General features: G+C 42.6%; 1 protein-coding gene and 2 non-coding genes across 3 annotated transcripts; all 3 read left to right on the forward strand.

The window, feature by feature from the left end:
• Positions 1-5,994: 5,994 nt before the first annotated feature.
• On the forward strand, positions 5,995-9,584 carry Rpl21 (ribosomal protein L21). The gene is made up of 6 exons (XM_031338753.1): positions 5,995-6,270; positions 7,412-7,490; positions 7,798-7,859; positions 8,316-8,428; positions 8,872-9,022; positions 9,444-9,584. The coding sequence occupies exons 2-6, from the start codon at positions 7,424-7,426 to the stop codon at positions 9,531-9,533; spliced, it is 483 nt and encodes a 160-aa protein (XP_031194613.1). The 5' UTR covers positions 5,995-6,270; positions 7,412-7,423; the 3' UTR covers positions 9,534-9,584.
• Positions 8,158-8,228, forward strand: LOC116071722. The gene has a single exon (XR_004111098.1). It is a non-coding gene; the product is annotated as a small nucleolar RNA SNORD102 (small nucleolar RNA).
• Positions 8,464-8,592, forward strand: LOC116071755. Its single transcript, XR_004111126.1, has one exon. It is a non-coding gene; the product is annotated as a small nucleolar RNA SNORA27 (small nucleolar RNA).
• Positions 9,585-12,591: the final 3,007 nt, after the last annotated feature.

Raw genomic sequence — 12,591 nt, forward strand, 5'->3', positions numbered from 1 at the left:
AAAATTTGACCAGAAGGTTTGAAAAGGAAAAAGAAGAAAGAAGAGTAGGAAGAGCAGGGAGAAGAGGAAAAGGGGGGAGAGGAGAAGAGAAGGAAGAAAAATAGGAAGGAGGAGGAGAGGGGAGGAAGAAAGAAGGAGGAAATGGGGAGAAGGATCAGAAATTCAATGTTATCCTCAGCTGTGATACCCTGGAATTATGAGGCCACAAACACTAAATTTTGTCTTTAAAAAAAAAAAAAAAAGCCAGTTCTCAGGATGGAGAGCTGGCTCAGCGGTTAAGAACACTGACTGCTCTTCCAGAGGACCTGAGTTCAATTCCCAGCAACCGCATGGTGGCTCACAACCATCTGTAATGGGATCCATTGCCCTCTTCTGGTGTGTCTGAAGACAGTGGTAGTGTACTAACATTCATAATAAATAAATAAATCTTTAAAAAATTCTCTAAATGTTGCACATAGATTATCAGAGGCTGGGCAACAAGAAAACAAGGAAGGGTGGGTGTTGGAAAACCAACACAATCAGGAGTTGATTGTAGCATTCCTTGGAACAGTGGCCTCACGGCTGTTTATGATAAATTATTCTGTATTCACCAAGAACTAAAAGAGGAAAGCCTGAAGGCTGTTCCTTCAGTGGTGTTGAAGAAGTTGAGCACTAATTACTTTGGTTTGAAGTCCACAGAATGCATATGTATTAAACATCACAATATATGTATGCATACATACAACAACCAGTTTAAAACATAATACCAACCTAGTCATTACGACTGTGTGGTATTGGCAGAAGTGTAGCCTACAGACTAATGGTTGAAAAGCAAAGCTCAGGTTGGAGAGATGGCTCAGCGGTTTAAGAGCATTGACTGCTCTTCCAGAGATCCTGAGCTCAATTCCCAGCAACTACATGGTGGCTCAAAACTACCTGTAATGGGATCCGATGCACTCTTCTTGTGTGTGTCTGAAGACAACTGCATATAAATTTTCATATAAATTAAAAAATAAAAATCTTTAATAAAAAAAAAAAGAAAGAAAGAAAGATCGACTTTTCCAGGAAGATACATGACACTTTTCCTGGGAAGACAGAGCACAAATGTCTATTCACCTCAGAAAGGGAACTGACAACAGATCAAAGGAACAATACCACAGGAGTCCAATACACTGAACCAATAGTTTATTTGGGGTTACTTCCAGGCATGTGGGTGAGGAGTGACTTACAGGAACAGGTAGGACTCAAAGTCAGCTGCATCACCGAAGCCCACCCCAGAGCCGGAACCATTGAGCTCTCTGCACAACTTACAGGCAACTCAGACAGGACAGGGAATCTCTTCCAGACAGTTCAGTTATCTTAAGTCTGGGGAATAGTCTTTACCAAATATGCAATATTGAGGAGGTAAAGGGCTTATACATCTGGTCAGTTTTGGGGAGGAGGTGAAGAAGAAAAAGAAGAGAAGGAAAAAGAGGAAGAAAAAGAACAAGAAGAAGAGGAGGAGGAGGAGGAGGAGGAAGAAGAAGAAGCAAGCAAACACCCTTTTAAGTCATATACTTCTGGGGTTAGAGACATGGCTCAGTGGTCAAAAGCACGGCTCTTCTCGCAGAGGTTCAATTCCCAACACCCAAATGGTGACTCACAACTTTCTATATTCCATGGGATCTTACCATCTTGCCTATCTTCTGTGGGCACTACATGCACCCATACACACATTCAGGTACACATACATACACACACATGAAATAATGTTTGCCTGTTTGTTTGTGGATGGGATTTCTCTGCACAGCCCTGGTTGTCCTGGAAGTTACCATATATACCAGGCTGGTATCAAGCTCAAAGGTCTGCCTGCTGCTTCTTAAGTGCCCAGACTAAAGGCCTGTGCCACCACCTGGCTCATCAAGTAATTCTTTATAAAGTCCTCCATAAGATATAATGCAAAAACATACTATATAGAGATACAAATTTATCTTCACAACACGAAGTGGATTTTTTCCCCCAGCGCTGGGGCAAATGGTGTTCTACATGCTAGGATAGTTTCTGCCCACTGAGCTACATCCCCAGTCCAAAGCTGTGTTTTGTGTAGTGTTTTAGTCAAGTCTGTTTTACATGTCCTTCACTGTAGGAAGCCACCTCTTGTTGCTCATCTTTCTTCCTGTAGCTATCGGGTGATTTCATTTTTCCGAGTTTAAGTTGCGATCCAGCTCTGTCTGTTCACAAGCTTCCTTCCTGCCAGAAGCACTCCTTACATTTGTTGACCAGTGTCAGATTTTCACTAAGCTAGACTCGATGTGGGAGGCTTCGTGACTGGCACACTTCCTCCAATTGGGGAACACCAGTTTCCTCTGCACAACTCCCACAGTGCTCAAACTCAGTCTCTTCTATTAGGTCACTTGGGATAAGGTAGGGATACCTTTCTCTCCTGCCAGTCTCCCTGTAGGTTCTTGAGAGCAAGGACCATATTCTACACTTACAGCCTCATCCTGTGTTACAGTACCTGACTAAATCTAGATGCTCATAAATACTGAATGAAATGTGAATTCTCGAACTTATGACATAGAGATGAATCGATCATGGAGAACTCAGAAAACAACTTTGCTTTCACGATCTGTACAATGGAATTGGCGACACAGTTAATTTTTAAAGTGGCAGGGCTGGGGACACAGGTCAGTAGGAAAGCACTTGCCTAGCATACATGAGGTGTTCAATCACCAATAATTGAAATCATAAATAATATAGTCAGATGTGGTGGAGCATACTTTTAATACCCGGGAGGTGGAGGCAGGAAGATCTCTATGAGTTTGAGGCTATCCTGGTCTACATATTAAGACCTTGTCTCAAATAAATAAGACACCTGCAGTAAAAATTAATTTCTTGTGGATGGTGAAGTAGCTAATTTTACAACCCAGCTGCCAGGGAGCCTGAGGCAGAAGGATCACTTCAGCCCAAGAGTACAAAATAGCCTGAGAGACTTAATGAGACCTCGTCGTCATAATAAAATGCATATATGCCATATTCCTTCAGGGGAGAATGCTAGATAAACAAAACTGTGGTTCTCTTTGGGAACTACTTTGGAATGCTTTAATGGAGTGAAGTAAAGACCTAATATATGACCAGAATGTACTTGCTATGTATCATCCCAACAGAAGTAAGAACGAGTTCACAAAAACTTATCAGCTTTATTAAAAGAGAGGACAAATATTTAACTTTTATCAAGAGAAAAGTAAATTGTCATATATCTCACCTGATCTTAATCAAAGGACCACGAAGTCACATTTCAGCATATCCATATAGTGCAATACTAGTTAGCATTAAATAGTGTTGAACTACTGACATGAGCAACATGACTGAACCTCAAAAACAGTAAGCAGAATAAAAAATGAGGGAAAAAAGAACATATAAATTGTATGGTCCTGCTTACCTGCAATTAAACAACAATATTTTTATAGAAATCAGGATTCTGAGCAGGGATGCAGCTTAACCTTCAAGCACTTGTCTTGTATACACTGTGCCTTGGATTCAATTCCCTAGCCCCTTTGTTTGTTTAATGAAAGAGAGAAGAGAAATAATGGAGAAAATAAATCAGAAATTAGAATATTTCATGATTCTGATGGGAGAGTAGATTGACTAGGAAGAAGTTCCAGGAATCTTGGGGGAGGTAACATTCTGTAGATTGACTGCAGGTATAGGTTATGAAGCTTAAAAATGTTAGTATAAAAAAATCCAACTGGGGGGCTGGCAGGATGGCTCAGAGGGTAAGAGCACTGACTGCTCTTCCGAAGCTCCTGAGTTCGGATCCCAGCAACCACATGGTGGCTCACAACCACTCATAATGAGGTCTGACACCCTCTTCTGGTATGTCTTAAGACAGCTAAAGTGAATTATGCTGAAGCGAGCAGGGCCAGAGTGAGCGAGGCCGGCAGAGGTCCTGAGTTCAATTCCCAGCAGCCACACACATGATGGCTCATGGCCATCTGTACAGCTACAGTGTATTCATACACATAAAATAAATAAAATGAAAATAAAAAAAAATCCAACTGTATACTTAGGGTCTGCATATTTAGCATAAATGTTTTTAAAACTCTCAACTTATATACCTGAATATGTATGTGCATATACACAGAGGCATGCTACACATGTGCGCGTGCACACACACACACACACACACACACACACACACACACACAACAAGCAATGGGTAAAGTCTAAAACAATGGACCAGAGCAAGAATATGTTTAATTCTGGTATTCATTTTTGTAGTATTTTTATGTTCTTAACTCTTAGGTTAGTACTAGTATCATTTTGATTACATTCAACTCAAATCACTAAAGTAATAGGCAAAAAAAAAAAAAAAAACCAGAAGGCCAGATATGATGGTATCCACCTTTAATCTCAGCACTCAGGATGCAGACGCAGACAGATCCCTCCGAGTTCCAAATCAGCCATAGCAACATAATGAGACTCTATCTCAAAATCAAACAAAAATGCTTTGGGAATAAAATTTTACTATGACTAAGATAAGAATTAATTATAAGCAGCTGCACATAATTTAGTCATAGAAATTAAAGTTTGCTCAATAATTGAAGCCTCGGATTAAACTCCTGATTAATTCAGTTATGTTGTTTTCCATACACTCCAAGATAGGGCTTCAAGGTTATTACAGAATCTTCCAATTAAACAGTCATCATGTAGCATGAATGAATGGGATTTCAAACAACAGAGCCTAACGCTGGCTAGACATTTCATTCACTGGATTTTAGTGAATTTATTATTGGGACTTATTAGCAGGATACAGTGGTCTTCAGAGTTCATAAATATTCAAGGATGAGGCTTGGAAGCAGGCAGAAGCTCAGGGAACTCGGGTCAGCAGGCTGTCCGTGAGGATGGCTTGGCAGCGATCTCAGCTTGGTCCCTACAGTACGCAGTCCAGAGTAAAGATCAAAGACATGCACTCCAACCTCCTGGCTGAACCAGCACACAGGTTTCTTGTTTTGTTGGTGAGAATTTCCTTCCCAAGAACGCATACTAAGGACAGAAATCAATGTCTCCAAATTTAAATGGAGGACTATTACGTAAGTGGAATGAGGATCCGGATAGCCATTATAAAAATATCAATGTTCGCCGGGGGTGGTGACGCACGCCTTTTATCCCAGCAGAGTCAGAGGCAGGCGGATTTCTGAGTTCTGAGTTCGAGGCCAGCATGGTCTACAGAGTGAGTTACAGGACAGCCAAGGCTACACAGTGAAACCCTGTCTCAAAAAAACAAAACAAAAAACAAAAAAAAAAAAAAAGAAAGAAAGAAAAGAAAGAAAGAAAGAGAAAAAAAGAAAAAGAAAAAATGTTCATCTCTGAAAGTCCTCATCTATCATTGGAGTGTTTGTAATATCCAATTCGGTTATGCCAATAAATTGTTAGGAATACTGCTTCCAGTACGACTGACTAAACACCCTTATCTACAGCCAGGGAGACAGGAAGGGGAAGGAAAAGCGAGGCTAGAGGGGGTGGATATGATAAGAGTACAACACACGGCTGTCTTAAGATGTGAAAATGAAACCTATTATTTTGTACAATTAATATATACTAAGCAGGATAGACGAGTGTCTGGACAGGCTCAAACTACAGGTATAAGAGGAAAGAAAACCAAAGTGAGGTTTTGTTCTTTTTTTTTTTTTTTTTTTTTTTTTTTTTTTTTTTTTTTTTTTTTTGAGACAGGCTCAGGATGGCCTCGAAACTCAGGAGACGTTCTTGTCTCTGCCTCCCGAAGGCTGGGATTATGAGCATGCGCACCACGCATAGCTTTTCAAACTTTAACAGACTAGTAGGTGCGTTGTTAAACCACTTCTGGAGAAAAACCTGAAATTCACACAGACAAGGTTTTTTTTGTCCACACGTAATTGTCTGCCTACGCGACTCAACAAACGCCACAAACACTTAGACTAACCACACCGCAGAACGCAGAGTAACCCAAAGGACAGGCGGTGCCTCCTACGTCACATGACGCAAGGCAACTTCAGCACGCGACGGAAGTCGCGTCTGACTCTACGCCCGCGAGGGCCCCACTCTGGGCTGTCTAACAGGATGCCTGTGTGAGTTTCTGTTGGCCTGCTGCCTTTAATATGAGCAAAGGAGCGCGTCCTCACGTCGTCTCCAGGTTATCGGGGCGATGAGGTCCTCTTGAAGAGCCTTGGAGGGCGGGCGTTTCTCTTCAGGCGGCTCCGCGGGCAGCCCTCGGGCCTTGTAAGAACGCGCAGCCCCGCCCTCCTCCTTTCGGCCGAAGCAGCCATCTTGCAGGTTGGTTCGCGCGTGGCTCTCTCGTTTTGCTCTCCGCACACGCTGTGTGTGGAGCCCAGGCCGCAGAGACTGCGTGTTAGGGTCATGGGGAGACTTTCTGGAGGTCACTGCGCTGGGCGGTGTGTGCTAGGGGGCTTCTATGCGGGGAAGCCGGGCCTGGCTCAGTCTTGGTTGCCGGGAGTCCGCCTAACCCCAAACTTGAGCATGTGCTGTCGGGTTAGGGTTTACGATTCGGTTTGGGTCTTAACGATACCTGGGTGTGTACAAAGCCTTGAATTGGCTCGGGTGAGGAGGGTGCCAGTCGGGTGACCCTGGTAATGATGTAATGGGGACCCCTTCTCCGGATGCATGAAACACTTAGGAATTTGCAAATTTTGGCCCTAGAAGACGAGCATGGAGAAGGAAGGTAGCATTAAGGCTGCTACACCAATGTTTAAGACTACAAGGGCAGTTGGTTATCTCCAGTACACCATGCTTTGGAGCTTCCCTCCTGGTTAGCAATGGTGGGTATTTCTACCCTGGATGACTGGAGTAATCCAAACCTTGTTGCTTTCTGGGAATACATGATCTGGTTCTAAACACGTGTAGTTGGTAAGTTCATAGATGGTGCTAAATGAGTAGTAGTCTTCCTGTGCCAGCCATCTTTGGGTGCTTTGTGTTATTTTGCTGCTTATAGAAGTAGTCTGTTTACAAGTAGGAATGTGAGCTTAAGTAGTCCTTGTAGCAAAGAGCATTGGGGCTTGCTTTAAATTTAGTGAGACTCTGGTTTCCTAATACATTAGCAAGTGAAAGTGTGGAATTAAGAGATTTTTGATAGTTAAAGTTAGTTTTGTTAGTAAAGGTGAAATTAAACCGCATCAAAGAGCAGGCTGAGTTTGGTGGGCTCAAAGTTAATCCTGGAGTTGTAGGTTTCAATGTATTGGCTTAAGTTTTAACATTCAGTCCTGCTGGTTCTAATGACAGGGTGTGGACTCTTGCTAAGAGGAATCACGGGTACACATTTTCAGTTGCGCTTTGGGAGGTGCAGAGCTTGAGGGAGCCTGGTCTGTGTGACAAGATGACTTTTGGGGGCGTTGCAATTGGGACAGTTGCTAACATTAACTGTGAACTGTTGTTTGACTAAAAACTTTTCTGGTTTCAGTAACTCGCCAAAATGACGAACACAAAGGGAAAGAGGAGAGGCACCCGGTATATGTTCTCTAGGCCTTTTAGGAAACATGGTAAGTGGCACGGTCCTCTTTAATATTTGTGGTTTCATTTTTTTGTGTGTCCTAGATCATTAAAATGGTTCATTAGCAGCATACGCTTGCATTCTACCATGAGGAGAAGCATGTATCTCTCATAGTCTCATAATTGTGCAGGCTTGCCCTAGAAAGATGTGGCATGTCTTAGACTGGCTTTACTTGTGGGAGTAATTGTCCATTACAGTGTATGTAACTGCTGTTGTGCTTTGTGTTGAAAACTGATACCCTTGTGAAAGTGTACCTTGTGGTTCTGTGTCTTGATAATTTTTTTTTTCTGTCGTAGGAGTTGTTCCTTTGGCCACATACATGCGGATCTACAAAAAGGGTGATATTGTAGACATCAAGGTAAATTAAAGTGGATGCAAAGGCACACAAGTTAGGAATAGTGATTTAATTACTTGAAATTAATAGCACAGGATTGCGGAAGGGTAAAAGATACCATTAAAAATAACATTAGAAAGTGAGAGTGCTGCCTCTTGCCTTTAAGCCTAGCTAGCACTTGGGATGGATGCAAAGGCAGGTGGGGCCAGACAGACCCCATCACTAGGCAAATTTGTTATTAAAGATGGAAAGTTTTAGGAAGACTTCCTAAAGTGAAGGCTACATTCTTTGATAGATAGTTGAATATATTCTGGCGCTCTGGAACTTGATGATGATTGTCTATTTGATTGCTTGATGCAATGTGAAAACCACATTTCACCGGCTCTGAGAGTTCTTGAGTTGACCTTGAAAGGGACCCTTGGTTAGTTGTAAGGAATTGAAAAGAGGAATATCTGGAATAATACTTTGTCTGTTGACTAGGGAATGGGCACTGTTCAAAAAGGAATGCCCCATAAGTGTTACCATGGCAAAACTGGAAGAGTCTACAATGTCACCCAGCATGCTGTGGGCATCATTGTAAACAAGCAAGTTAAGTGAGTAGAACACCTTTCTCTGAGTAGTTGGTCTCACACCCCCTTTCACTTTGCCAATTGGACTTAATGTCTTAATTGGCCATTCAAGTGGGGCAAAGGAAATAACCTTTTAAAACTCAGGCAAACTTAAGTGTTTGTCTTGTAACCTGTCAGGGGAAACATTGATGTTGGGGAGGGAGGAATTCTGTGAGTGATTGGTGCTGGTTTCTATAGTATTAAAACTTCATTACAAGCTTTGTTAGCCTAATTTGGCTAAGTTACTATGGTTTGGGGCCTGTTTTTATCAGAAAAGCAGCTTTAAAGTGCTCTCAAGGCCTCTTCCTTTGGGTAAGAGCAATTGACATGTCACAATGTTGATCTTAAGTGTTAGCAACTTTCAGTGTTCATTTTTGTTGTATTTCTGAATGAAGCATTTAGAATTTATTGGTCCTTGGTCATTCCAGGGGCAAGATTCTGGCCAAGAGGATCAATGTGCGGATTGAGCACATCAAGCACTCAAAGAGCAGAGACAGCTTCCTGAAGCGGGTGAAGGAGAATGATCAGAAGAAAAAGGAAGCCAAAGAGAAGGGCACCTGGGTTCAGCTGAAGCGCCAGGTGAGACCTCGGCTTGGCAGTATTCTTTTTTTTTTTTCCCTTTTGGCTTTTCGAGACAGGGTTTCTCTGTAGCCCTGGCTGTCCTGGAGCTCACTCTGTAAACCAGGCTGGCCTCGAACTCAGAAATCCGCCTGCTTCTGCCTCCACCTCCCAAGTGCTGGGATTAAAGGCGTGTGCCACCACCCCTGGCCAGTATTAATGTTAATCTTAAGGAATCTGTAAAATTTAGCTTTGTTTAGCCAGGCAGTGGTGGCGCATGCCTTTAATCCGAGCACTTGGGAGGCAGAGGCAGGTAGATTTCTGAGTTTGAGGACAGCCAGGGCTACACGGAGAAAAAAAATCAAAAAAGAAAGAAACGAGTGTTCATTAATTCCAAAGAACAATAAACTTTGCTATAATTACTTTTTTTTCCCCTTACCAGCCTGCACCACCCAGAGAAGCGCACTTTGTGAGGACCAACGGAAAAGAGCCTGAGCTGTTGGAGCCCATTCCATATGAATTTATGGCCTAATATACAAAAAAGAAATAAAGGACCCAGACTGCTAAGTGTTTTCCTTGGGTAGAATTGTGGTGTCTTATTGTCTGTCTTATTCAGATTTTACTAATTGTTCTAAGTGATGTGGCTTAGTGTGCAGAAAATGTACTTTTGATGAGAAAATAACCAAGTATTTACAAGATGCGTACACTAGTTTCAAGATAGTTCTGAGTCACCAGGAGGAAAGCTGGGAAAAAATGAGTGGGTGGCCAGGCATGGTGGTGCAGCACCAGGAGGCCGAGTCAGGAGGATCTTTGGGTCTCCATAATTGATGTGCAGTGTACCATGTTGGTATCCCAAGGTGGGGATATCAGGGAGTGGGTGTCTTATGTGGTTCCCACTATAAAGATTGTCTAAATTCTCCAAAGTGAGCAAACAAACCAGGGGAGGGCTGGTCACAGACATTTGGTACTACTTGCTGGAAAAGCATTGATTATTTTCTAACCTAAAGATTATAAATGGTCCACCACATACCTTGGAACAAAATTTGTACTGGCCTTTGGTTCACCTTTCTGGTATTCAGGTTGTACTTGGTGGGTGCATTTAACGTTGCCACAGAGTGGTAAGGATAGTCTAATTGGCCTAAGCATTCTCTGATGGCCATTTGGCAATGGTTATGTTGTATGTAACCCAGGCTTGGAATCTGTAGTGTCAGACTGGTAGCTCCTTATACTCTGTTGCTTGCTACAGTAGCTATGCTGAAATTGGACAGTAAAGGTAAGAGTGGGTTCTCTAGAAGTACTCCTTGTGTCTTAGTGAAACACATTGTTTCATTACATCCTAGTCTAGTAGAGGGGCTGCTTTTAAACTGAAGTCCCCATCTTCATAGCCTACTGTGGTCACAGCTCATTAACACCTAATGATGTATTTAAACCACCTGTCCATGAGTGTGGGTACACGAGTCCAATACAGTTCTCAGAACTGCCTTAGTTGTCTTCACCTTCAATCATGTCTTCAGTCAGGAAGGGTCTCTGCAGATGCCCACCGCATCCCCAGTTGTGAATCTGTTAGAATTACTTAAATGCACTGGAAAACTTCAACATTTGTTAGAGGTGGTTTTTAAGAGCAAATAGTTTGGCATCCTGCTCTAGTCTTGGGTGTGTTTTTTCTTTTTGGCTCATGGGCTCTATGATCTGTTACGGGCTTGTTTCCTTCAGAGGTTTTCTGTTTACTTCAGAAACTTAAAGCTCTTGAGTTGTAACTAAGGTCTTTGTTTTCCTTGAGTGCAGAATCTCTCAGCAGCATCCAAGTCTAAAAATCTAGTTCCCAGTGTGCTGCTTGATACCTGCACACTACCAGGATGCAAGAAACCAGCAGATTACAAGCTGCAAGTGAGCCGGGGCTGTCTAGTTACCTCAGTTTTCAGACATGTTTTCTCCCTTCATCCACAGCTTAGAGCTCTGAAATTGTTGACTGCTGTTTGCTATTAGGGTATATAAGAGTGCAGTGCTCCTTGGTGGTGGCCATTCATGTGTGTGCAAGCATCTGTCCTACTTTCTTCTAGTGAAGAATATTCTACTGAAAGTAGTGCCAAGATGTTTTGGTTTTTCGAGACGGGGTGTCTTCGAGTAGCCAGCACTGGCTGTCCCAGACTTGCCTTATAGACCAGGCTGGCCTCAAAATCCCAAATCTGCTGGTCTCTACCTCCCTAGTGCTGGGATTAAAGGTGTGTGCCACCACTGCTGGCAGTGCCAATATTGGTATATTAAGGGTGTACAATTTTCATGACAGCTTTTGAGATGAGAGGACTGCCATGTTGTGTTAGAAAACTACAGTGTGGTAGAACTGAGACATGATGCCTTGTCATGGGAAACAGGACTCTGGGTAGCTAATATATATGAATGGGTGGTCTTTTAAAAATAACATTCTGGGGACTCCTGATCAGTGTGTTACTCTTATTTTCTGCTATGCTTTGTAAAGCTAGTGTTTATCTGAAGTCTGGTTGCCATTTTGCTCATGAATACTGGTATGTAGAAAGATCTGGAGACCTGAGTACTTTGTTCTTTCTCAGAAAGTCCTGCTGCCTTCACATGTTGCATTGTCAGTAACAAGCAAATGGGACCAGAGTGAAGGAGTCCTAGATGTCCTTGTGTACTTACATGATTTATGCTTTACCCTGACCAGAGGAGAAAGCCTAGTGAAGCTGACAGTGTGAAACAGTGGTTGCTCTGATGGGCAATGAGCCTGCCTCAACCTTCCCAGTGCTGTGCTCTGACCTCCAACCATAAAATTATTTCATTGCTACTTCATAACTGTCGTGATGCTACTCTTGTGAGTCCTAATGTAAGTATCTGATACTGGATCCCTTGAAGGGTTGCCACCCACAGGTTGAGAAGTGCTGGATTAGGGGAATTTATTTTCAAGACTCCTATTCAGAAAAAGAATTCTTTCCATTTGATGTAAAGCATAGCAATCTAAAACACAAATGGTCAAAGTGAATATACACAGTCTTTAAAGATAGGCTTCTTCACAATTCTGAGCAAAAGATGGATGTTGCCAATGCTTGAATTACTTTGGGAAGTGGAAAAAGCAAGGGACTGGAGAGGTGGCCGCTCTTTCACGGGGCAGGTTCAGTTTCCAGCACCCACATGATAGCTCACAACCATCAGTAGGTATAGGTTTCCGAGTCTAACACCCTCTTCAGGTCTCTGAGCATAGTATACACGTGTACACTTACATACATGAAGACATAACAAAAAAAATTGGTTTTGCCTGGTCAAGATGGCATTTGTCTTTAATCCCTGCACTCAGGAAACAGGGGCAGGCAAATCTTTCTTGAGTTTTAGGTGAGCCTGGTCTACAGAACAAGTTCCCAAGACAGCCACAGCTACACAGAGAAACCCTGTCTTTTTTTTTTTTTTTTTTAAATTATTTGTTATATGTATGTGAGTACACTGTCATATCCCAGAAGAGGGCATCGGATCTCATTACAGATGGTTGTGAGCCACCATATGGTTGCTGGGAATTGAACCTAGGACCTCTGGAAGAGCAGGCAGTGCTCTTAACCACTGAACCATCTCTCCAGCCCGAAACC

Source organism: Mastomys coucha, unplaced genomic scaffold, assembly GCF_008632895.1.
Source record: "Mastomys coucha isolate ucsf_1 unplaced genomic scaffold, UCSF_Mcou_1 pScaffold22, whole genome shotgun sequence".
Classification (NCBI taxonomy): Eukaryota; Metazoa; Chordata; class Mammalia; order Rodentia; family Muridae; genus Mastomys; species Mastomys coucha.